General features: G+C 60.5%; 2 protein-coding genes across 5 annotated transcripts; one reads left to right on the forward strand and one right to left on the reverse strand.

The window, feature by feature from the left end:
• Positions 1–1670: 1670 nt before the first annotated feature.
• Positions 1671–10642, forward strand: CALY (calcyon neuron specific vesicular protein). Of its 2 annotated transcripts, none has more exons than XM_045068853.1 (6): positions 1671–1800; positions 7800–7958; positions 9007–9120; positions 9616–9729; positions 9888–10255; positions 10497–10642. In XM_045068853.1, exons 2-5 carry the CDS (start codon positions 7824–7826, stop codon positions 10230–10232), a joined length of 708 nt encoding a protein of 235 aa, XP_044924788.1. In that variant the 5' UTR covers positions 1671–1800; positions 7800–7823; the 3' UTR covers positions 10233–10255; positions 10497–10642. The 2 variants fall into 2 exon arrangements, with proteins under 2 accessions (XP_044924788.1, XP_044924790.1); XM_045068855.1 differs by having other exon boundaries at positions 1785–1895.
• Positions 10643–18384: 7742 nt separating this feature from the next.
• On the reverse strand, positions 18385–24397 carry LOC123388672. Of its 3 annotated transcripts, none has more exons than XM_045068729.1 (2): positions 23846–24397; positions 18385–21959 (listed from the first exon to the last, which is right to left on the reverse strand). In XM_045068729.1, exon 2 carries the CDS (start codon positions 21891–21893, stop codon positions 20664–20666), a length of 1230 nt encoding a protein of 409 aa, XP_044924664.1. In that variant the 5' UTR covers positions 21894–21959; positions 23846–24397; the 3' UTR covers positions 18385–20663. The 3 variants fall into 3 exon arrangements, with proteins under 3 accessions (XP_044924664.1, XP_044924663.1, XP_044924662.1); XM_045068728.1 differs by having other exon boundaries at positions 23666–24396; XM_045068727.1 differs by having other exon boundaries at positions 23607–24396.
• Positions 24398–25669: the final 1272 nt, after the last annotated feature.

Consider the following 25669-nt stretch of genomic DNA (forward strand, 5'->3'; position numbering starts at 1 on the left):
TTTGATAACTAATTCGTCATTAGAATCAGGTTCAAAACACAGTGCGATATCACTACATGCTCACAAGGTCGTTGTTAGGGCAGAATTGTTTCCCCCAAAATTCCTATGTTGAAGTTCTCATCTTCAGCACCTTCAAATGTGGTTGTATTTGGAAATGGGATCTTTAAAGAGATCATTAAGTTAAAATGGGGTTCTCTGGGGGGGCACCTGACTGGCTCGGTCAGGGGAGCATGCGGCTCTTGACCTTGGAGTCCTGAGTTCAAGCCCCAGCTTGGGTGTAGAGATTACTTATATGAATGAACTTGAAAAAAAAAAAATGAGGTCATATGGGTGGGCCAAATCCATTCTGATTAGCGTCCTTATAAGAAGAGGAGATGACCGCAGGCACACACAGCGGGGCGGCCGTCTGAAGACAAGCCAGAGAGAGAAGCCTCGGAGGAAACCAGCCCTGCCCTTGGCATCAAGCTTGAAGCCTCCAGCATCGCAGGGAACCCACGGCGTGGCCAACCCAGTCCGTGGCACTCGGCCATGGTGGCCCTAGCTGACGACCACAGATGGCCATCTGGCATTAGCAAAAAGACAGTAACAAGTATTAGCAGGAGGTGGAGAGAGTGGAACCCTCAGACATTTCCAGTGCCAGTGTAAAATGGTGCAGCCCCGTTGGGAAAAGGTTAGCATTTTCTTTTTTTTTTTTTTTTTTTTTTAAGATTTATTTTTATTTATTTATTTGACAGAGAGAGAGATCAGAAGTAGGCAGAGAGGCAGGAAGAGAGAGAGGAAGGGAAGCAGACTCCCTGCTGAGCAGAGAGCCCGATGCGGGACTCGATCCCAGGACCCTGAGATCATGACCTGAGCCGAAGGCAGCGGCTTAACCCACTGAGCCACCCAGGCGCCCCAAGGTTAGCATTTTCTTAAAAATTCAACCTAAGCTACCATCTGGCCTAGCAATTCCACTCTTAGGTACCTACCCAGAGAAGTGAGGCCAATGTCCACACAAACACACGGAGGACGTTCCCAGCAACACCGTCTACTGTAGACAAAGCTGGAGACTGTCCAGGTGCCCACCGGTGGATAAAAGGGGCCCAGCCAGACCGTGGCTTTATTTACATTTTATTCAGCAGCAGAAGGGGCCAGTCGCTGGTAACATGCTGTATTCCATCAGCTCGGAGCCGGGGATGTGGAGCCCGACCCCAGCCAGGCGGAGCGCCGCACTCCATGGCCTACCTAATGCCTAGAAATGCCTTCTCTAAGGGGGCGCGGCGCAGGGGCTCAGGCACAACGGTGCCCAAGAAGGCCAGGCTTGCCCCGGGAACGCGGACGGCCCCGGGGCTTCAGGCGCTGAGACATGAGGAGGAGGCCTTCCTCTCGGGGTGTGAAGGCCAAACCAAGGCGAGCAAGAAGTTAAGTCTGAGCACCTGACCAAGGCCGGGGGTGGAGGGTGGGCGGCAGCCCGGATACCTCCAGGCGGAGAAGCCGCCCAGGCTCGGCTGGCCAGGGTGTGCGCTCCCCTGCAGTGAGGTGGTGTGAGTGTGTGATGTGTGCGTAGTAGGCTTTGCCCCCCCCCCCCATCCCGCACAGCTCCAGTGGGAAGTGGGAAGGGGGGGCGCAGTGGGGGCGCAGCGGGGCGGCAGACGCAAATGCTCACGTCCCTCTGCCTGCGTCTCCAGGCAACAGCAGCCTCGGTCTCGGCTCGGCCCCTCCCCCGCCCCGCCCCGGCTGCGAAGCGTCTGGAACCGCATCCTTCCTCCGCATCCTCGTCCTGCGACCGCATCGTGCAGCAGCTGCCCGTTGGAGCCGCCTGTGAGCCATTTCCACCTTTCTCCTTGTGGAGCGGGGACAAGGGGGGCCGAGTGTGTGCAGGGGAGTGTGCACGGGTGTGTGAGCTACGTGTACAGGTGCGTGTGCGGTGCGTGTGCGAGATGCGTATGCAGGGATGGGGGGGGGGTCACTGCGGCTGACCCAATGGCGGCCAGGTCGAGCCGGGGTCCTCCCTTGGGGTCTCGGCTGACGGGAGCGGGGAAGCTGTCCCCAGGCCTCCCGGACGATCGGGGGCCTCCGCGGGGTGAGCCACTGCCCGGACCTTCCTGAAGAACCGTAGGTATCCAGCCTTGCACAGACCCGACGGCTGCCCGGATCTCCGCACAGTGGGGCAGCTCGGCGGGGCGCGGGGGGGTGGGGGGGTCGGACTGCTGAACATCAAGGCGCCCGCCACGGTCTGAGAGAGACACTGGGAGGGGGGCGTCCCCGAGGTGGGGAGGGGGTGCCGGTTCCAGAATCCGTTCAGCTCTGTCTGAGGGTGGGAGAGACCTGGGGCCGGGGGGAGTGGCGGGGGGTGGGCGGCGGGGCGCGGAGGCACAAGGCGGCGGAGGCACAGATCACGGAGAAGCTCTGCTGGCACCGACAGCGGGGTGGCCGTGGCGGGGGCGGCTGGTGGCGGTCAGGAGGCAGACAGAGGGGTCTTTCTCCAGAACCACCTGCCGCAGCCCCAGGACGCGGGGCCACAGGTGGCTGGTGTGTGGGAAGCCGAAGCTGGGGGCCGCCCCGCGCTTCTCCTCCCAGGAGCCCTCCTCCGTGGGCTGCGCTCGCAGTTCACCTACCCTTGAACCAAAAGCCGAACCCAGGACCGGCCCCAGGGCTGCGGCTGGGGCGGGGGGCGGGGTGTAGGGGCGCGGGGGCGGAGGCGCGTGCTCCGAGGGCTTTCAGCAAAGCACGCAGTGCCCTGCGCTCCGCAGTGACATGCACGCTCCCGACAGGCGCGGGACGCTCGCGCCCAGCCCGCACAAGCCCGCGCCCCTGCGCACGGGCGCGCGCCCTCCTGCGTGACGCAGCAGACGAGGGGGGCGGTGAACGCGAGTCCGCGCCCGCGGATCTGCCGCGGGGTTTCTGTAGTGCGCTCAGCTCAGGGCCCTCGTCCCGCCTCTCCCTGCGTGCGTCGGTCCGTCCGCACAGCCTCCCCACCTGTCCCTTGCCCCCTCCCCAAACATCGGAGAGGAGCCTACACCGCCCCCACCCACGAGTCCACGGGGTGGGGAGCAGATGAGCCGCTGGAGAAGACTATTACAGCGCAGGGCGGACGGGGGGCGGCGGGAGGAGAGGGGGCGAACCCCTAGTCCGCGGAGCTGTGTCTGTGGTGTGAATGAGCCCAGCCAGCCTCCCCGGAGGCCCCCATGACTCAGCAAGGGAGATGAATTCGGGGACAGGGGGGGTCGCACCCGCAGCCCAGCCCCTTCCCCGGCATTCTGCTTGGGGCACGAGGCCTGGAACCAGACGCGCAGAGTCCAGAAGGCCCCAAATGGCTCCTTTCCTTCATGAAGATGTGTCATCCCCGGCTCCGTTTCCATGGAAACCCGCGGTGACGTAACACAGACGTCACGCCTTGTCGGAGGAGTTGGAGCTTAGGTTTGGCTGTAGAGGACCCCAGAGGCTGAGCTCCTGGTAGGAGGAGGCCTCCTGTGGGGAGACTGGGCAGACCCGGGCCAGCCTTCCAGCGGGCGTGGCCACCAACCCGAGTGGCGGAGCTGCGGGGCTGCGGGGCTGCGAGGCTGCGGGGCAGGGGGGCTGGGGGCGGTCACGCACTCTGCCCCTCCGCGCTCTCCCCTGCGGATGGCAGGCTGGACTGGTGAGCCGCGGGGGCACTGACACCAGAAGGCCCCCGGCCCCCTCGCACTGGAGTGGCACACCCCTCCCGCCCCTGCGGAGCTCCTCCAGCCCTGGCCACTTGCCGCTCCCCCACCCCACCCCTCCCTGCCGTCCCTACCTCCGTGTCCCTACCTCCGTGGCACCTTGCCGGCGCTTCTGAGCCTTTTTCCTCCTCGCGCTGGAAAGCCCGACCTCTTCATATTTGTACTCCGATGGCCCCGGGTCCATCTCTGCCTCACAGAGAGGGGACCTTGTCGCGGGGTCCGCGTGAAGAATAACCCATCACCCGCCTGTCCGGCAGGTGCGGAGGCGTCCGTGAGTCCTCCCCAGGCCGCTCCCCTGCCAAGCCCCACACTCCTCAGGGAAAGTTCTCCAGCCAGGGAGTGGAGTTGGGGGCGCTTTGCTGACCTGTAAGGGCCCTGGGCCTGGCGCATAAATCCAAGGGAGGGCCCCAGCTCAGGGCCCCAAGGGGACATTCCTCCGTGGCGGGAAGCCCACGAGGGGGTGGCCCCTCTTGCCCAGCCGGCCGCATCTCGCAGGGCCCACAGTGCGGCTCCTGCTACCCGCCCCCCCGCCCACCCCCATCCTCCACAGCCCTCATCTCCCTGCCCAGCACTGGGCACACTCTCCATCCCGGCATCTCTCTGCTCTGGGTGGGAGCTCCCCCGTCCTGTAGCCCCACCCTGCTTGTCCTGGCGTCTGGGTTGTGAGAGGCTGGGTCACCTCTGGGCCTGGTGGGCACCTGTGCTGGGGGGGAGGGGGAGAGGTGTTTGGGGCTTCAGAGGCACAGCAGTCTTTGCAGGATGGGTGCAGGCGGTGGCCAGGGAGGGGAGCACAGCCCCTGGGGCTCTGCCCTTGAGTCCTCACAAGGAAGGTAGTCGAGGGACAACCAGGCCACCATGGCCAAGGGGCTCACTTTCTCTGTTCAGGCGAAAGTCAGGGTCCAAATCCTGGACTTGGAGGGTATGGGGTAGCTGGGCCTCCGCCACCAACCTGCTGTCCTTTGGTTGTTGGTTTCAATCATTTGGAACACTTTTTGTTGTGAAATACAATGACTATTCAGAAGAGGACATAAAAAAGACGTGCAGCCTGATGATTGAAGGTAAGTGCTCCCCAGTCATCCACCATCGAAGTGAAGACTAGAAATCCCACCTCTCCCCGAAGCTGCTCCCTCCCCCAAAGACCCCCCCCCCCCCCCAGACTCTCCAGACTCAGAAGCAATGAATTCCTCTGGACCTCCAGAGTGCATGTCCCTAATTGCCCGTGATTGGTTCCTAAAGGTTATGGTTAGAGATGGCTTGTTCTTGAAGCTGCCTTTGTGCCTGGCTTCTGTTGGCCTCATCTGGTGGGCTTTGGGGCTGTGCCTGCCCGCAGCTGTGACCCTTCACTGGGTAGGAATGCCTCATCCATTTACTTGCTTTCCTCTGGATGTTGTGCGGTGGTGAGTACTTCTGGGAACAGCGCTGCTCTCCACGCTCGTGCGTGCTGGGTGTCCGCCTGGAGTGAGGGCTGGTCACAGTTGGACACGTGTGGATTATGTGGGTCCACGCCACCTGCATGGCATCCTTTGCTCCTTGAGCTCTCCTGGACTTGGATGGGCTTTGGTGTATCTTAAGCTGGTTCTAATTTGTCTCCCTCATGGACGAATGAGGGGGCAGCTTGTTAGTATCCATGGACATTTGAAATCCTTCGCTGTCCATTTTCCAATTAGGTTTCTCTTTCTTTCTCTTTATCAGCTCGAGCCGTTCTTCACACTCTTTAGACAGACATCTGCCTGTCCTGGCTTCCTTGGGTGGCTGTAATGCATGAGCAGAAGTGGGTGGCTTGAAACAACAGACATTTCTTCTTTGACAGGCGCTGGAGGCAAGAAGCTGGAAATCAAGGGCTGAGAAGGGCTGTGTTCCCTTTGAGGCTCCAGGGAAGGATCCTTTCTGCCTCTGCCAGCTCTGGCAACCCCAGGCATCCCTTCGCTTGTGAATGCTTCCCTCCAACCCCTGCCTCCTTCTGGACATGACCACCTCCCTGTGTGTGTCCAAATTTCCCCCTTCTGTAAGGACACCAGTCAATGGGCTAGGGCCCCGTAATCCAGTATGACGTCATCTTCACTTGGTCTCATCAGCAAGGTCCCTGTTTCCTAGTGAGGTTACACTCACAAGTAGTGGGGGTTAGGACCTGAGCATTTCTGGTGGATGAGCCTCAGGTCCTTTGCCATGACATGTTCCAAATATCTTCTCCACTCTTGCTTTCTGTTTCCATTTTTGAAGGCTATGTTTGGATAAGTGGGAGTTCTTAATTTTAATGTAGTCTTTTTATGGTTGATACTTAATTTTCATATTGAGGAACTCTTCCCTCCCCCAGACCAGGAAAATATTCTCCTGTGTTACTTTCAAGATGCCTTCCCAACTGAGGCATACCCACCTGGAGTAGATTTCTGTGTGTGCAGAGAGGCAGGGCTTAGGTGCCCTGTTTTCCGTGTGGACATCAGTTTATCCACAGGCGGCCATGCCCCCTGCTTTGCACAGCAAGTCTGTCACAAGCCCGTGGTCCATGCACGTGTGTGTCACCTGGGGCTTTGTGCCTCCACATCAGGACCGCACAGCCGTGTAAGCTGGACGCCTGCGGATGAGTCCCCTCCTGCTCATTCACAAGATGTCACACGTGCTCTTGTCCCCAAAATTACGATGTTTGGCGAGTTCACACACACAGAAATTCTGCTGGGCTGTCCACTGGCATTTATTCGTCCTACAGATACAGTTTGGGGGAAAAGGAACATGTTTAAACTTGGAACCTCCCAAAATCCATGACCGTTTTGTTCCCCACTTATTAAGGAAGTTGGGTTTCCCTTCGTCTTAGTCAATGATGTCTTGCCTGAGGTCTTCCATGATTTTCCATGTGGGATTCCCCCATTGCCCTGAAGTCTTCTCCTGAGCATTTGACATTTCCAATACCATTTAAATGGAGTCTTTCAAAAGCTTATTTTCTAATTTTTTGTCACCGCTACATAGAAATATAAAAGCCTTGGACGGACCCTGCTGGACTCTCCCTCCAGGCTTGGTCATGGGTCCACAGATTCACGTGGATTTTCTACACACACGACGTCCAGTCCGTGAGCAGTGACTGTATCGCCTGATCTCCAGGCCTTTCCCGTCCGCTTCTCCTCCCCTACAGCCTGGCTCAGACTTCCAGCACCATGGTTTATAGAACTGATAATAAAAGGCCTTTTTATCTCCTTCCTCATCTTGAAGACAAAGCTTTCACTGTTCACAAGCAGTAAGGGTTGGCGTAGGGAATTTTGTGGCTGGCCGTTATCAATCAGATTAAGGACGCCCCTAGAGTGCTAATAGACTTTCAAAATAATAAATGGATGTTGAATCTTGTCAAATACTTTTCCAGATATTATTTTTTTTTAGATTTTATTTATTTATTTGACAGACAGAGATCACAAGTAGGCAGAGAGGCAGGCAGAGAGAGAGAGGAGGAAGCAGGCTCCCTGCTGAGCAGAGAGCCCAATGCAGGACTCGATCCCAGGACCCTGAGATCACGACCCGAGCCGAAGGCAGTGGCCTAACCCACTGAGCCACCCAGATATTATTGAAATTAATCAAATGACTTTTTAAAAAGATCTTACTTCTTTAAGAGAAAGAGAGGTGGGGGAGGGACAGGGAGAGAGAGAATCTCAAGCAGGTGGTTCCCCACTAAGCAGGGAACCAGATGTGGGCCTCGATCCTGCGACCCTGAGATCATGACCTGAGCTGAAATCCAGAGTCGGACCATGAACCAACGGAGCCCCCAGGCTCCCTGGGGTCATTGTCGTTGAGCAAGGTAGCTGCTCTCAGGGTATGCGCTAGAATCTGCTGGCCGGCGGACTGCGCCAGTGTTGAGTGTCTGGGCATTCACCGGTCAGAGACACCACCCGGTGCCCAACTCTGGGGCCCGTGGGGAGACCAGAAGTCAGGAAGGGACAGAGGCCCAATCTGGCCTCGGAGGAGGGCCTGTCTGCGCGTGGCCTCCCTGCTCTGGCATGATAACACAGAAACTTACCGAGAGAATGCAAGTTCTTCTGGGCATCCTCCCTTTAAGTGTCCACTGGGGCCAGCCTCGCAAGCTCGCGTGGACATCTGCTAGGTGGTGAGCGGGCAGTGACATGTGACTACCTCCAGACAGGACAAGGACCACCGCTCACCATGGTGAAGCTGGGTTGCAGCTTCTCGGGCAAGCCGGGCAAAGACCCCGGGGACCAGGACGGGGCGACCACGGACAGCGTCCCTCTGATCAGCCCCCTGGATGTGAGCCAGCTCCAGCCGCCTTTCCCTGACCAGGTGAGGGCCTCGGCTGGCATGAAGGGCCGTTCCAAGCCTGTCCTGGGAATAGAGGGCCGTGGGCTACGGGTTATTTAGATGTGGTCTCCCCTCAGCACACAGGAGAGCAAGCAGAGGAAGGGCTGGGCTGGGCCAGAACCCTCGTTGGCCACAGGCTCTCTGTGCGAACTGGTCAGCTCTCCAGCTGGTCACCCAGAGTCACCTGTGCACTGTGAGGGGGACTGGCTGCAGGCTGACCGTCAGGACTCACATGCCATCTTGCAGACAGTGCCCAACACATGGTGCCACCCGGCAGGGTCTCCGCAAGGAAGATGCCTTCCCTGCGGCCCGAGGCAGGGTCCTTGGGCCGTGACTGAGAGAGCGCAGCTTTTGGAGGAATCTGGAGGAAGCAGGCCCAGCTCTGGAGCGGCCCTGCCTCACCCCACCTGCGCTCTGGAGTGTGACCATCACCAGGAGTTGTCCCAGCAGGAGGGCAGGCGGCAGCCATCTGTACCCACATCAGTCAACTTTCGTCTGGGGACCACGGGGTGGGGACCTCAGGCGTTGACAGGTGTGCCCCACCCATTGGCCGAGGGCAGTTCTCCAGGGATCTAGGCAGGCTTCAGTGGTGTCTGCTCTAGTGCTGGACCCTGTTCTCGACAGACAGGTGGGCCCACTGTTTGCCCTTGGGAGCTCACACAGCACTTGCCTGGGCCACATCGTGGTAGGGGCCTCGAGACTCTGGGAGCCAGAGGGGGAGGTGTACTTCCTGGAGGAAGGAGCTGAGCTGTGGAACAGCTACGGGGCAGTCCTAGCAGGGAGAGCTGACACCCTTAGAACTGAAGGCAGCCAGCAGATTGAGGGGCTCCATCTGTGGGCCCCCAGGCCGCCATGGCCCAGCAGGCATCCAGCATCCCTCTTCCCCTAGTCTTGGCTTGAACCAGGGGAGCCTAGCCCACTAGACAGTCCTGGCGGCTGGGCAGCACCCACACCACTGCCGGGCAGCGGCCCCCTGCACCCCTCCTAGTCCTCCCCCTTTAGGGTCTTCCTGGGTCACCTCTCTCTGCAGGTGGTTATCAAGACGCAGACGGAATATCAGCTTTCCTCCCCGGACCAGCCAAAGAAGTTCCCTGACCTGGAGGCCCAGAAGCTGGCCTGTAACCACCCAGAGGAAGGGCGCAGGGTAACCCCCCCAACCCCGTCCCATGCTGCCCAGTGGTCACTTCCAGGGGGAGGCAGGGCAGGGGAGATGGGGAGGGTGGAGCAGCTGCAGGCACGGAGCCCAGACACCAGCCAGGTTGGCGGGGGCCCCTTGCTCACTCACCTGCTCTCAGCCCAGCCAGAAGCCTTCCTCCTGCTATAAAGGGGGTGAGGGCAGCAGCTGCCTTCAGACCCGCTGTGCAGAGCCAGTCTAGGCCGCCCCTGCTCCTGCGGGGGGCCCCGTTTTTCCCAGGGGTTCACGTGTCCTCTCGAAAGGATGGTGTTTGTTCTTTGTAGCATAGCATTTCTAAGGCGCTTGTTTTCCATCAGTGAAAGCTGCTCCCTCTCCTTTCCTCGCGGGCTTGGAGCTAGAAGCGCCCCTGCCCCCAGGGGCCAGTGAGCCCCTGACGCTGCCCTGGCCCTCGCCAGGCTTCACAACCCCCGCGACAGCGTCCTTGTCCTTTTGCCCGCCCCGCAGCTGCCCACGGCGCGGATGATCGCCTTTGCCATGGCGCTGCTGGGCTGTGTCCTGATCATGTACAAGGCCATCTGGTATGACCAGTTCACCTGCCCCGACGGCTTCCTGCTTCGGGTAAGGCCTGGCGAGCAGCGGGACCGCTTGGGGAGTGGGGCAGTCCAGGCCGACCGGGCGGAGTGTCCCCGCCCCGTGTCCCCGCTGCCTGCCCTCCCCCCGCCCCGAGGGAAGACCCCCTCCGGCGCCGCCCCTGACCCGCCCCCTCCCTCCCGCAGCACAAGATCTGCACCCCGCTGACCCTGGAGATGTACTACACCGAGATGGACCCCGAGCGCCACCGCAGCATCCTGGCGGCCATCGGGGCCTACCCGCTGAGCCGCAAGCACGGCACCGAGACGCCCTCGGCCTGGGGGGAGAGCTACCGCGCCGTCAAGGAAGGGCCCAAGGCGCCCACCCAGGCGGGCGCGGCGGGGGCGGCGGCGGCGGCGGCGGCGGCGGGGACGGGGGCGGGGGCGGGGGCGGGGCCGGCCACCGAGCCCCCCAGCAAGGTCGCCGCGCCGGGAGAGAAAGAGGCGGCGCGGAAGGCGGCCGGCAGCGCCCCGCCCCCGGCCCCGCAGTGATGGCCTCGGCGCCTGCAGCCCGGGTAGGTGTGCTGGGGGCCGGGCGGGGACTGATGGGTGGCGTAGTGTGTGTGCGGGGGGGGGGGGTGATGGAGGGGGGATGCCGGGTGAACTGGAAGCGGAGGTGGGGGGGTGTCCCGCGACCTGGAAGCGAAGGGGCGGGGGACTCAGCCACGCGCTCCTAACCACGCAGGTGGGCGGTGGGGGGGTCACCTGCCCGCCTCGCAGCGCGGCTCTCGCCCCTCCTCCCCTCTGTCTTGGCAGCGCCCCGCCGGCACCTGTGACCGCCCTCGCCCGACGCTCTCCCGCGCTGTGGTCGTGCTCCTGCTTCCAGAACTCGCTGATGCCCCTGCCCCCAGCCCGAGCTTGTAGCTCTGTTGCTTTTCTCTAAGTAAAGATTCACATCCGCCTGGGTCTCGTGTTTGTCCTGAGCATCCTCCGACCCGCGGGCCTCTTCCCTGCCCTCTTTCCTTTCCTGCCGTCCTGTCTCCCGCGACTGCCCAGAGGGACCCCTGAAGGATCCCGAAGAGCCGCGTGGACGGGCAGGGAGCCAGCCTGGGCGCCAGGACCCAGCGTGGACTGTGCTTTGTGTGGTCCATTGCTGGGCTCGCTGCAAAGAAATAAGCTGTTCAGGGAATCCTCTGGGACCTGAGCTCCAGCCCTGACTCCCCCAGCACCCCTGCAGCAGAGCTCCTCCTCCTGCTGTGCCTGCACACACACCCCCCCACCCCCCGGGATTTGACAGGAGCGGCTGAATCCCCCTGTTCTGAGCAAGCAGGCCCGGTTCCTGACCCCAACCCAACCGCCTCGCCCATAGCAGAGAGTCACTGAAGAAATGAGAGAATGCATGGGTCCAGAGGGCCCTGGGCCACTGAAGAGGGGACGTGACCCCCTTCCTGGGACATGAGAGGGCTCCCTGCTCCCAGGGCACCCCCACCGCCCACTCCCTTGGAGCTAGAGAGGAGGTGGGAGGTCGGAGGGTGTCGGAGTTAGCAGGAGTCCGTTTACCCAGCCCACAGCACCACCCCTCCCCCTCTGCTTCGGCCCTGTGAAGCCCAGGTCTGCTCCTGCCCGGCTAGGCCTGACCATGGCCCCTACTCCAGTACCTGTCCTCCTCTGAGGCTTTGATCCTAGGCCCCGATACCCCACCTGGTGAGAGGTGAGCTCAGGCCCTAGCACCAAGGGCTGGGATGGGGGTAGGGGGGACACCCTCGGGAGCTCAAGCAAAAGAACCAGACAGGAAAGAGACCGGCCTTTTCAATGGGGCCACCTAGTGTTGGGTGACCTGGGTCAGAGTCCTGGAGGAGGCCCCTCTTGGCCCTAGTGCTGTCCTGTGGGGGGACACAGGGCCCGGCACTCAGACAACGTGAGACCATCCAGCCTCCAGACCAAGGAGGCGAGGTGAGGGGTCTGAGCAGCTATGGAACAGGGGGCAGTGACCAGGAAGCGAGACGGGTGTTCAAGGTGTTCTGAGAAACCACGGACACACTGGAGGCCAGGTGGGGGGCATGGGGGTGGACAGGTCAGGGATGGGCTGTGAGTACTGTGTCCCTCATCACTGGGCTCCTGTCTGTCGAGCCAGCCCTCCATCCATCCATCCACTCACCTGCCAGTCATGACTGTCATCTGAAGATGACAGAGCAGGTACCGGCTCTGTGACTGTCACCTGACCGAAGTGCTTCTGAGCCTTGGGGAGAGAGTCGCCTCTCAACTCTTAAATAGCTCAGTGTGGATTGCCCAAGGAGGGCGTGTTCTTACGTCACTTTGTGCAATGGTCAAAATCAGGAACTTAACTTTGATGCAATACTCTTATTTAATTCATGTTCCTTAGTAATATTTTCCCAACTGTCTCAACAACCTCCTTCATAGCAAAAAAAAGAAAAAAAAAAAGAACCATCTGGCCTGGGATGCGGTCCAAGAGCCGGCCACACCGTCCTTAGTGGTTTCTCCCCGGGGGCAGCTCAGTCTGTGTGTGGTGACCTTCACGGCGTGAAGCACGCAGGCCGTGTCATCTGTGGCCTGGCCTCAGCTTGCGTGCGTGAAGCGTGTTGTCGCGAGCAGCCGGCGGCTGCGTCCCCAGGAGTGAGGCCGTGTCCCCTCAGTGTCACATGGGTGGGGCGTCAGGAGCCACGTGAGGTCCGCTTGTCCGCCCCGCGGTTGGCTTAGATCACTCTGCTAAGGTGGCTTTGGTGGGCCTCGTGACCTTACCATTTGCCCTTTGGAAATTAATACACGTTTTGTGGGAAGATACTCTCAGACGATGTGAGTATTTTGGTCCTCACCAACCCCCGTTTAGCATCCCCCGGCGATTCTTGTCTGGATCAGTCATGCTGCATTTTCCAAGAGGCGACTGTCTGAATTCAGCATTTTTTCTACTCGTAGCTAGCTGACGTAAAGACAAGCTCTCTCTTCTCCCCTTTCATTTTTGTACGTCAGCGCGGCCCACTGATTCCCATCTTCCGATCGGCTAAACCCATCGTCAGTGTTTGCTTTTGTGTTCACGTTGTTTCGTAGCTGGCTCAGGGCAGTCCGTCTCTGGGCACTTCCTAACTTTCTGGCACGAAGATGCTCCAGGCTTGACTGGTGCCACGGCGGTCTGGGAGCCGGTCGCGGGTGTTCCTCCGGCCCCTCGGTGCATCGGGCCGGCGCGGTCTGTGTGATACATGAGGCATGACGTTCACAGTCACACACGCACGACCTGCGTTTCCCTCCTCTCTGTGCATCTGGGTGTGCACATAGACACACGCACATGGGTGTGCGAGTGTGTGTGCGTGCACGGATCAGTCCCCACGAGTCCACACAGCACGCTCAGACACCTGTAGACTGTGCGCCAACCATGTGCACACATCTCCATGACTTCGGAGTGACGCCTCTAATCCCAACCCCAAAACATCCGGTTCATTCTAGTTCCCCCCTCCCTTACTGATAATGCCCCCCTCCAACACAGAAAAACCTGTTCTCGGTGTATTTGTTTGCTTAGGGTTAGAAAACACGGGCATCCTTTTCAAAACTGGTAAGCCCTAGCATGGGTCTCAGATGCGCAGGACTAGCGTTGGGGCCGCTCTGGAGTCTGTCTTCAGTTTGAGCGCAAAGCTGTAGTTAAACCTCTGTGCTCCTCGCGTCCCTGTGTCTGTGCTGCCCTGCGGACACCGAACGGACTCACTATGGCGGCTTGCACTGTTTCTGGGTCCTTCCCCATTTTATTGATTGTATCCTACTATTCAGTATGTAAAACATTAACAGGATTCCGACACGGGAGCGGCTCCCTCCCGCCCCTGAGGGAAATCAGTTTCCCATTTTATTTGTCCCGTTTGACATTTTTCACTGTAAGGATTTCCCCCACACAAGACAATCAATTCTCCGACACAGCCTGGGTGTCCTGCAATTCAGTCCTATGCCGACATCAACTCCCCAGAACTAGCACAGACCCCACAAGTGGAGGCCTTGGTCTCAGGAGCCCGCCTGATTCCAGCTCCGTCACAAGCGTCAGGTCTTCGGGCCACCCACGTTCCTGTCCCACTCGACCACCGAGTGGGGGGATCACGCCTTGTCTTACGACTTTGAGAACTCCGGAAAGCACTGAGCGGGGTACTCGTTTGTGACGAAGTACACAGCTCAGGGAGAGGCGCCGGCTGTGGGCACAGGCGCACCTCGGAAGCCCCGAGCTCCTTGCCCCAGAGCCTGTCGCCCCTGTTCGCACCCTCCGGCCCCCAGGCCAGGAGGGAGCAGCCTCCACACCACCCAGACCTGTGTCATTCGCGTCAACTCGGGCGTGGCTCTGAGTCATGAAAGTCACCCGGGCTCTCGCGAGATCCCGAGTTTTCGGAGCCCTGCCAAGGGCAAGGGGACAAGGGCCAAGAACATTTTTTATTTTTATTTTATTTTTCTCCAAGATTTTATTTATTTATTTGACGGACAGAGATCACAAGCAGGCAGAGAGGCGGAGAGGGGGGTGGGGAACAGGCTCCCCGCTGAGCAGAGAGCCCGATGCGGGACTCGACCCCAGGACCCTGAGATCATGACCTGAGCCGAAGGCAGTGGCTTAACCACTGAGCCACCCAGGTGCCCCCAAAGGCAGAGGCTTTAACCCACTGAGCCACCCAGGCGCCCCAAGAACATTTTTTATTGCCACGCGGTCCCTTACAGGCACTGAGAATCACCGGCCGCCGGTGTGAGCGCTCTCCTGGCTCCTGACCCGGCAGGACGGTCCCCCGCCCGTTCCCCGCCTGCAGTGAATAATTTTGCGTCTGTGCTCTGTGCTGCAGAGATTTACCTTCCGGGCAAATTCCCTGGAGCAGTCTTGCTGACTTAAAATCTTTTACTTTACAAATGTCATGATTTATACCTGAAAATTCAAACCAGGGCCAGGGAGCGACAATTCCCTCCCCTCAAAGGCCCGTCTGGCTTGAGCGAGAATCGCATGGACGTGAGACAGAGGCGCCGGACAAAGTCAAACCTAACGGCATCCGTCTGTGCGGTCCGGGGAATCAGCAGGCGTGGGGACTTCAAAGTCGTGCAGATGAGGTCCATCTGTCACCTCACAGAAAGGGGTGGCCTGGGACTTGAGAGGAAAGGGTGCTCTTCGCAGGGCGATAAGAAGGGCAGAGGTTTGCCGTGCAGATAGGTCACTCCGATGAGATCGATCTGCTTGTCACCCTTATTTGGGGAAAGACCCCAACTTAATTTCTTCTGTGTCGTTAAGGGGGAACAGGAGTGTGTCTTGGGCCTGCAGGATCTGAAGTGCCCTCAGCACCCAACGACCCCCAGCCTAGCCCGGGCTGAGGGGTCTGTCCTGAACCCCTCCCCCAGCGTCCCCAACCTTTCAAGCTCCGTTTAAAAGCTGACTTGTGGGGCGCCTGGGTGGCTCCGTGGGTTAAGCCGCTGCCTTCGGCTCAGGTCATTATCTCAGGGTCCTGGGATCGAGCCCCGCATCGGGCTCTCTGCTCAGCAGGGAGCCTGCTTCCTTCTCTCTCTCTCTGCCTGCCTCTCAGTGTACTTGTAATTTCTCTCTGTCAAATAAATAAATAAAAAATCTTTAAAAAAAAAAAAGATTTTATTTATTTATTTGACAGACAGAGATCACAAGCAGGCAGAGAAGCAGGCAGAGAGAGAGAGAAGGAAGCAGGCTCCCTGCTGAGCAGAGAGCCCGATGCGGGACTCGATCCCAGGACCCTGGGATCATGACCTGAGCCGAAGGCAGCGACTTAACCCACTGAGCCACCCAGGTGCCCCCCAATAAATAAAATCTTTAAAAAAAAAAAAAAAGCTGACTTGTGAACCCAGTTACGTTTCTGTTAGTGAGTCTTCTCGTGCTCTGTGATCAAAATGCCATTAACTTAATCATCTGTTATAGTCAGTCTCTAATTTTTAAAAGACCTTTCACAAACGTGTTGAACTTGATTAACTAGATGTCTTGGGTATTTCAGGCTCTAACCCTGAATGGGTACATCACATTCTCGGCGTTGTGAACGTCGTGTGGACCTGCTACCTGCCCAGCAAGCCTCCGTGAGCACTTGGGAGCTGCTCAGCATCACAGCGAAGTCAGAGCTAGTCAGACCTTGAATGAAACTCTCTCACACTTTATTGCAATAAAGTTTAACCCTTCAAATTTCGAGTTACTGATACTGCTCAGCAGGAGCCAGCAGGACTTCAGGGTGTTCCCAGGGCTCAGGGCAGACCTAGCCAGGCCTGCAGGAACCATGCCCGCAGGGCACCGGACAGGCCTCCTGCCCTTGGCCTGGCTCCTTTCTCAGGGTCCCTTGAGTTTTGCTCTCCCCCCAGTTTTACAGAAACCTGTCATAAAAACCCTTGCACAAACCAGAGCCCTGCCCTGCAACCCCGTGTTGTTGACGGCGTAAGATACAATGTCCCAACGCTACAACATTTCCTCCACAAACAGACTGTGTCCACGTTCACGGGCTCCCTGACACAGGACCCCCGGGATGAGGAGATTCAGGACAATGTGAGAAACTGCTCAGAGGGGGAAGAAATGCTGGGCTCTCGGTTCGAGGTCAAACGGGCAGTCACGCACAGGGCACTGTGGTCTTTGGGGCCAGCTGTCCTTCTCCTGGACACGCCGCAGGCACGGGGTGAGTCCTCTGTGAATTAATGCTGTGTCCAGGCTAGGCAGCCCTGGGTAATCAGACGCACGGTCAGCCCTGGTCCCCTGGCGCCCATCCCGGCGCGACCCACATGCGAGGGGGTAATTTAAGCAGGACGTGAGTTTGGCTGGTGTGGGTTCCCCTGTGACCCAGCGGGAAACAGAGCGCGGCATCCGGTCGAGGACGGTGTTCATGCATGTGCCCGCCAACCCCACGAGGTTCACTGGGGTGCACCTACCCCCACCACCCGCCAATGAGACTGTCCCCGGTTCCAGTCATCTCCTCCCGTCTCTTCAGGGCAGCTCGCACGTGCAGCCCTTGGACACCATCCTCAAGGTCGCTTCAAGGTTACATGCCTCCCCCTGTCAGGCAAACACTGAGGGCCAGGCCTGGGCATTCGGGGGTGGGATCCAGCAGGTGAGCCTTTGCTGGCCATCACCCTCCCAGAAACAGAGACACGGCAGCGTGTCCCCTCATCATCTGGGAGCACAGAGCCTTCTCCCCAGCAGGCACCTGCCAGCCACGGCCCAGCAGAAAGGTGAGCCCGTGCGGGGGTAGTCAGGAGGGCGACCCAGCTCACAGGGTTAGAGCACACTGCAGTCGGCTGCCACGGCTGGAACCTCTTAGAACTACAGGTTCCCGGGGGCCTTGCAGAGGGGCCCTGACGTGGGACCCAGTGGGACCCTGGGGGCTGCATCTTGAGGAAGACAGAGGAACAGAGGCTGGTCCTCCCTCAGAGTCCTGCGGTGTGGTGATGCTTCCAGGGCCCCCTGTGCACGCATGTGCCCCACGTGCACTCACACACATGCACCTGGGCCGGGCACACGCACACACACTCATAGGCCAGGCATGTGGACACGTACGTGCAAACGTGCGCGCATGTGTCCTCTCACTCCGGCCCCTCCCCCAGCACCCCAGTGACAGATCCCCAGGCACATTCTCTGCAGGAGACTCTGTCCCTCGGTGTGGCAGTGGAGGAGGCAGGTGTCCTGGGGGGTTGAGTAGGGCTCCTTGAACTGGCCAGAGTTAGACCTGATGCATTTTTTTTTAAAGATTCTATTTCTGTCTTTGAGAGAGGCGAGCACGGGCAGGGGTGATGAAGTCCCAGAACCTAAGTCAGGTTCGATGGGGTGAGGAGGTTCGGAGCCGACGACTAAAGAAAGAATTCTTAAGACGTTGTTGGTGCAAAAGGTGATTTATTAGAGCACGGGGACAGAGCCCGTGGGCAGTCGGAGATGCGGCTGCTGCCCGGCATTGTGAGGGTAGGCAGTTATATACCCTGCGGCTGGGGGAAGGTGAGGGGAAGGGAGCTTTCAGTGGAGTTTTCATATGCTAAAGATGCCTACAAGGTGCCAGGATGTCCCAGGCCTGCCGGAGGCCTTGCCCTAGCGGCTGGATCAATCTTGTCTTTAGACCAGCCATTAGCATTAAGATAGTTGGGAGACTTTTTGGTGGGGTGTCACAATCCTGTTATCAATCGTCTTTGTTAGTGAGATGTAGGACATTTGTAAGCCAAGGGAGACTCCTGTCTAGCAGGATTGTGAGCTCCCCGCAGGTTAACTATTTGCTTATTGTTCATGGCAGTCAGGGCTGCCTGAGGGATGCTACACGTATGGAGGGGAAAGGGTGAAGAGGGGGGGAGCAAGGTGCCAGCTTTTGCTTTGTCCTCAGCCAGCCTCCTGCTCCCTCATCAGGGGGAGGGGCAGAGGGAGAAGCAGACTCTCCGCTGAGTGGGGAACCTAACAAGGGCCTTGGTTCCTGACCTGAACCAAAGGCAGACGCTTCACCAACTGAGCCTCCAGGCGCCCCAGGTCGGACGAGTGTTCGGAGTAGACACCGCCCCGCCCCGCCCCCGCGTCTCGCAGGCCAGCGGGGCCATCCGCACAAGATCCCAGCAAGAGCGGACCAGACGCCTCCTGGGGAACTGGAAGAGGACTCGGGGCTGGAGGCCAAGGGCCCCCCAGGCTCAGCGGCCTTCCTGAGCCCACACAATCTGAAAGCGCTGGGATGTCCCGCAGCCAGAGTAAGAGACCAACAGTCCTACAAAATGGTTCCTTTAGGCGTTTTCTCTTTATTGTGTGCACAAGTGTGTTATTTCATGACCTTAAAAATCATGGCCTTTGAAGGGACAGGACTTCTTTGTCCTCTGTCTACTGTCTCTGGGACGCGCTGTAGGGTGGGGCGATCGCCATCTCCACGCAGCTTGCCCGAGGACGGGGGCGTCCCTGCCCGCAGCTAGGCCTTGGCTCGCAGGCCCCCAGGGACCGTCCCCAGACAGAGCCTAACCCTAACCCTAACCCTGTGAGAGCCGTGGGTGCCCTCTGGGGGTTTGGCCCTGGCCTAGAGTGGGTGTGGGTGGGGCTGTTGGGTCCTCATCCCGTGCCACTACTGTGGGGGCTGGAGGGTCCCCACTGTTCCTGGGAGGCTCTTTCTCAGCCTGGGGCCCAGACCAGGCGCCCTGCTTTGGACATCTCAGAGACCAGGTGCTGGCACCCCTTGGAGTGGATCCCAGTGCCAAGCACTGCCCCCAAGAAATCTCTGGCACCCAAAGTTCACCCAGTGAGCCCTGGGTTCGAGGGACCCTCCTGGGCAGCTACTCTTGTGACCTGGGGTCCTACCTTGTGCCTTTCCTCACACTGTCCTCTTGCCCAGAGCCCCTCCCTCCCTTCTCTGCCCCCCGACCAGCTGCCTCTGGCCAGGCTCCTCCCTGTGCTATCCTGGGCCCAGGAAAGACGAGAACAGTCCAGCCTCCATGTTCCATGAACACGTGTTAAGTGTATCCAGGCTGCTGGGTGGGGACTTTTGGTTTAGCAACAGACCACGGGATCTGCTGCGCTTCCACGAGAGAAGTTGAAATAGAGAAGTCTGCTGCTGGCGGGTCCTGGGGGTGGTGCGCGCCTGCCCGGAGAGGCCATGTCAAGGCAGTGTGGTCATGGCCTACGCAGACGAGGCAGGATCACAGCTCCCAGGGTCTCTGGGTGGCTTGCTCTGGGGCTCCTGAGCTAGGACCAGACGGGTCAGCTCAAACGACAAGAGCAGGGTTTGGTAAGCTCCGTGGGGTGGAGTGGGGTGAGGTCCTGTCTAAGGGGCCCGTGAGAAGGTCTCTGCAGGCAGGTACACGGTTGACCAGAAGGGCTGCTCGGGGGTCACTGAGGGACTTGCTGCCCCGTGGCTGTGGTCTGGGGCCCGAGCTTTCGCAAACCAGCCTGAGCCAAATACTTGCCAGAGCAGCACCTGGCCACGGGCCCAAGGGCACCAAGGGGCTGGGGACATGGGCCTGGCACTGACTTCAAATGTAGCGGGAGAGTCCCTGCCACCTGCACATTTAGAGACAGATGAGCCGAGGCTCTGGCAGCGCCCCAGCTACCCCCCATTTCCAAAGTCTGGCCCTAGCTCTCTGCTGGAGCCGAGGGACCTCTGTGGAGCCCAAATGACCCTTACATGGGCATGGGCATGGAGTGTGAGGGTCTCAACCCCACCCAGGGCACAGAGCAGAGGGGGCCGTGTCGTAGTGTCCCCTGCTCCGACCCCACAGCCAAAACCAGCTCACGTGTTTCATGTTCTCGTCTGCAGACCTCACTCTGTTCTCATGGGGAGAGCGTCTGCAGATGGCCAGAAACCCCAGGGTGGGGAGTGACGTCTGCACAGCCTTCTGGGTGAGGGGACAAGGTTGGAGAGCGTACCACCTGGCTATAGCCACCCTCCTCTGGGAAAGCGAGGCTGGGGACAGGCTGAGGCAGGGAAGGAGCAGACTCGGGTCTGACCGGGTGTCCATGCTGAGGACACACGCTGGCCTTCTCATTCCCAGCCACAGTGGGGCTGCAGGGGCCCCCCACGAGCTCCCAGAGTCAACGGCATGGGCAAAGGCATGAGTGTGTGTGTCGGCGCCCTGACGGCAGAGGGTGGCCTGGTGTCCCCACACACCGCCAGCGCCCCCACGTGTCCTGGGAGGAGGGGCAGGTGTCTGTAAACGCTGCTCAGGAAGAGGGCCACAGGGAGCCGGCGCGTCGGCCCTGGTCCCCCCAGGACGGTAACCTGCCGTGTCGACAGCAGCAGGCACGAGCTCTTCCCGAGGAGCGGGCTAGACCCTAAGAGGACCTGCTGCCTCCCCAGCCTGCTCTCAGGTAGTCTCGTCAAAGAGCCCCTTTCCAAACGGTTCGGGCCAGCTGGGCTGACATGGTCACTGTGCCTTCAGAGCAGCCCGTGGGGCCCTTGGGCCAGTGTGAGGGCTGCAGGGCGAGTGTCCTGACCAGACGTGAGGTCCTGTGTGCACCACCTGGGCCTCGGGGAGGCCATGTCCACAGCCACGGCCCGGCAGCCCCTCCTGCCGTCACACGGGGTCAACCCCAAGACCCTGGGGTGTCTTCAGCTGCAGAGACACGAACTGGCAGAAGCACAGGCCCAGCTCCAGGTGGCCCGGAGTCCCCTGGGCGTCCTCCCAGGCGGGGAAGTGCGCGTGGGCCACACAGCAAGTGTAGCTGGAAGAGAAGCGCAGCAGGGCCTCTCGGAACAGGGCCTCGCCGTCGGGGGCCCGCAGGAAGACCTGGCGGCAGTCCTCCAGCAGCACGTACACGAAGTAGAGCTTGTTCATGGTGTCGCAGCCCATCAGCAGCGAGTGGGGCGCCAGCAGCACGTTGGCCTCGCCCACCCGGAGCGCCAGCTCCCGCATCTTCTCCCGAGAGAACCTCCGGAACCAGCACAGGGCGTTCACGCCCAGGACGATGAGCAGAGGGCAGAAAAAACCCGTGGCGGACACTAGGTAGAAGCGCTCGGCCGGCGGGCTTCTCTGCAGCCCCAGAACGACGGTGAGAACGAACGCCATCAAGGAGAGGACGATCAGGAAGATGCCCAGCGGGACCCTGCAGCCCACGTAGCGGAGGCAGGACCTGGGGGACCGCACGCCGTTCAGGATGCCCAGGGCGTGCCTGTAGACCTCGGGGTCCTCTAGCACCTCCTTCAGGGGGTCTGGGATGACGAGGGTGCTGAAGGACCCCACCTTCCACGAGGGCAGGCTGTCCCTGTTGATGCAGCTTAGGCTCAGCAGGGCCTTCCCACTGTAGAGGGCGGGCGCCGGGCGCCGGGCGGGCAGGGCGCACTCCAGGCGGTGGCTGGCGTGGCACAGCAGCTGCCCCAGCTTGCGGTAGAAGCGACTGTCCGTGGCCTCCAGGTAGGTCAGGTGGCTGAGGTGCAGCGGGACCTGGCAGGGCCGCAGCAGGACGGGGATGACCGGCTTCCTCTCCAGGCAGTAGCCGAAGAGAGACAGGTCGGCCTCCAGGAGGCACCACCGGCTCCGCACGAAGTCCTGGCTCAGCACCAGCAGCACTTTCTGGCTCTGCTGGATGCACTCGGCCATGTTCTCCAGGACATTCCGGCCCGGGGTGAAGTCCCGCTCGTGCAGGCAGACCCGCAGCCCCGGGAGATCGTCCTCCAGCCGGCCGATGAGCCCGCGCGTCCACACAGCGTCCACGCTGCTGTAGCTCACAAACAGGTGGAACTTCTCGCCCGACCGCAGAGGGGAGATGGCCAGCGCCGCGCCCTCGTCCCCAGGGCCAGGATCCATGGAGGCCACCTGGGAATCCACCCCCGGGGAGCTGCCTCTGGTCTCCGGAGAAGGTCCGCCCTCGGACTGCAAGAGATGGAGACAGACTGACCCGGTGGGCGGACGACCGCAGGCCACCCGTCAAGACAGGACTTTGGTCCATGGTCTGCGGCCACCAGCTCAGCCACCGACCGCCCGAACCACTTGCCAAGCCTGCCAGGAAATGATCCGTACAGTGAGTTTTCCCACCCACTCAGGACCCACTGGAGAAAGCCAGCATGCTCCCTTGACCAACGTCAGGAGACCCGTCTTCCAGCTCCCTGTCCCACTTCTCCATCAGGGCACCTGAGCCCCCTTCCCACCAGGACGCCTCCCATCCCCTGCTTGCCCTCGGTCTCTGCTGCGCACACGCACACGCGCGCACACACACACACACACACACACACACACACGTGGCATGGGACCCCCAATCGGTAAACTCTGAGAACTCAGCCTTGTTCTCATCTGCGGGGGCTTCCTTGATGTCCACACGACATCGGCTTTGAAAGGTCTGGGGCGCACGGTGGCTGCACCGTCCCGTCCTTTCTGTCTCTTCAGCGGCGGCTCATGTGGTTACTGGTCGGGAGGGGCTGCTGTGGACTGGATGTTGGTGTCCCCGGACTCACGTGTGGAAGCCCCGACCCCCAGGTGATGTTATTGGTAGGTGATGAGGGCAGAAGGGTGGAGCCCCACGGATGGGGTGAGCGCCCTCACCCCTCACCCCTCCAGCAGTGAGGACGCAGGGGCAGGCCCTGGGCACAAGCCCGCAGGTGGCCGCCCCAGACCCAGCCCGCAGGTGGCCGCCCCAGACCCTGAGCGCAATGGCGCCCCGATCCCAGAGCCCCGGTCTCCAGACTGTGGGAAATGACCGTCTGTTCTCGAAGTCCCCAGACTGTGTGCTGTGTTCCAGAGCCCAAGCCGACCGAGTCAGTGCTCCTCCGTAATGTGTGCTGCACGGAAGGCTGTCCCACTCTCCGGAACACACTAGAACTCTCTCCTGTGGCTCCAGAGCCACACGTCACTTCCCGCTGCTCTGATTCGTGATCAGAGCTCTGAGCTGCTGCTCAGCCACTGGAGCTCTGCCTGCCGCGTCAGAGGAGGGTCACCGCGCGCCGTCTCCCCAGGACTCACGGCTGAGACGCTCCCCATGCCCGTGGCTAGCTAAGGTGACCCTGCCCAGAAGCTCTGCCCACTGCAGCCCTGCACACCCACGTGGTAGCTGGTTTGATGGACAGCGTCCCGGGCACGCTGGGCACACTGGGGGCTGCGATGCCGCTTGGCCAGGCCATCGCCAAGGGAGACCCCTCCCCTCCTGGTGAGCGGGAGCAGCAGAGTCAGGACCACCGGGGACCTGCTCCGGGAAGTGCAGAGGAAGGAGCCCGTCCGCCCACTCCCCGCTTCCACAGGGGCCCGGTCCCCACCTGCTCTATCTGGTCCCTGGGAGGGAGGCACCCACGTAGTGCTGATGGGGGGGACACATCCCCCAGCCCAGCCCAGCTCAGCATGGGGCTGGAGCCTTCGCACAAGGCCCCAGTGTCCACCTTCCTGCCGGCAAGCCCTGCTGCAGGCCATTCCCCCAAGCCACCCCCTTCCAGGTGGCACCAGCACCCAAGGACGGCAGCTCTGGAGCACACAAGTGGAAAGCTTGGCTTCCCCAGGCTCCCCCTAGGGAGGGCTGGCCCCCCCTTCTCTCACCGGCGCCCTGCAAATGGGTAGTAAGGACGGGCCCTTGTCCAGGAGAAGCCGGCACCTACTCCACGGCGGTCAAGCGCTGTGACAGACACTGTCCTGGGCCCCGGGCGCCTGAAGAGTGCGGACTCTGGGCCGGCTGGCTCCTCACCGCCCCGTCCTCTTCGTCCTCGTCCTCGGGGAGGCCTGGCAGACAGCCCGGGACCCTCCCTCAGCGCTCTCCCCAGACAGAAGGAAGTTTGTACCCAATGCTTTCTAGAGGCGTCTCCGATGAAGCCAAGTAGCGGGACACCGAAAACAGGAAGCAAATCGGGGAAGCCCCCCCTGTGGAAGCGGATGGGTGGGCGGGGCAAGAGGCACAGCCCTTGCCAGAGCAGATTTGGGCTGGGACTCCGGGGCCTGGAGATCCGGGGCTCTTGAATCTGTCTGAAAGCGACGCTGGGTGCCTACGACGTGACTTTGCCAGACCCACCGGGCTTGCGGCTGCTGGGCCGGGCCCTCCAGCTGGAAGACGGGATGGGAAAGACTGGCGGTGCTTCTGTGGCTCCGGGCTGGCGTCACTGGAACAGGTCTGGCCAGGGGCAGGGGTGGACCCGTGGGGCCGGCTGCACCCTCCAAGAGAAGGTCCCAGTTGCTGGGTGGCCTCCCCAAACAGCCACAGGAGGCTCAGGTCACCTCCCCGGCTCCTGCCCTCTCAGGCCAAGCAGCCTGGGAGCTGCACCCCGCAACACCATTTCCCAAAGCCCCCCCACACCCCGTCCCTGGCTCCTTCCCCAGTTCTACTCAGAACCCACGGGAGTAGCCGTCTGTGTCCGTCCGGGCCCTTTCCGCTTCCCAAGACCTCCTCCCCCTTGAGCCAAGGGTGTGTCCCCGAAGGCTGGGCTCCGGGCTCAGCTGTGGTCACTTCACAAACGGCTGTTCACACTCGCGGCTGAGGACACTCAAGTGAACAGACCCTGTCCTGCGATTCCTGGGAACCCAGGCAACCCAGGGCCCGCGGAGCTCTGGAAGCGGGCGGAGCTGGTGACACCGGCACTCGCTGCAGACCGCTCTGGAACACACCCCGGCCGCGGCCCCAGAAAAGCGTGGAGAGAGTGGTCTGCCCTGTGAGGACAGAGTCCTGTGGGACAAGGCCACATGCCCGGCTGACAGAATCCTGCCTGAAATGACAGGACTTCGAGGGACACACACGTCCAGAATTGTCCCTTTTTTGGAGGATAAAGATTTTCTTTTCTTTATTTTTTTTTTAAGTTTTTTTTTTTTTTTTAAGATTTCATTTATTCATTTGACAGGCAGAGATCACAAGCAGGCAGAGGCAGGCAGAGAGAGAGAGGAAGGGAAGCAGGCTCCCCGCAGAGCAGGGATCCCCATGTGGGGCTCGATCCCAGGACCCCAGGATCATGACCTGAGCTGAAGGCAGAGGCCTTAAACCCAGTGAGCACTCAGGGTGCCCCAAGATTTTTTTTTTTTTTAATTTGAGGGAGGCTGGGTGGCTCAGTGGGTTAAAGCCTCTGCCTTCTGCTCAGGTCATGATCTCAGGGCAGGGAGCCTGCTTCCTCCTCTCTCTCTGCCTGCCTCTCTGCCTACTTGTGATCTCTGCCTGTCAAATAAATCAAATCTTTAAATATATATATATTTTATTTGAGAGAGACAGAAAGAGCAATCACACAAGCAGGGGCTTGGGGAGAGCGACAGGGAGAAGCCAGACTCCCGGAGCCTCGGTGCTGGGGGCTTCAGGGCCCACTGGGCTGGGTGGGGGGAGTTCCTGGGCTCGGGGCTCCGTCCCAGGACCCTGAGACCATGACCCCGGCCCCGGAATCAGCTGAGCCGCCCAGGTGCGTATATTAGAGTTTCACAGCTAGTCCTTCGAGGGGCTCACCCCTCCCTGCTCGCCCTGCGGTCTCCCACCATCAGATGGACACCCAGCCCTCACCAACACCCAGTCTTCTGAAGCCAGTGTGGCCGGGGAGGAGAGGGGCAGAAGCCTCTGGCCTCCAGGCTTTGGCTCCTGCTTCTGGTGAGCAGCCGCTAACGGGGCTCAGGCGTGGCTTGCACTGGCAAGGTGCCAG

Source organism: Mustela putorius, unplaced genomic scaffold, assembly GCF_011764305.1.
Source record: "Mustela putorius furo isolate JIRA1106 unplaced genomic scaffold, ASM1176430v1.1 tig00003909_pilon_pilon_pilon, whole genome shotgun sequence".
Lineage (NCBI taxonomy): Eukaryota > Metazoa > Chordata > Mammalia > Carnivora > Mustelidae > Mustela > Mustela putorius.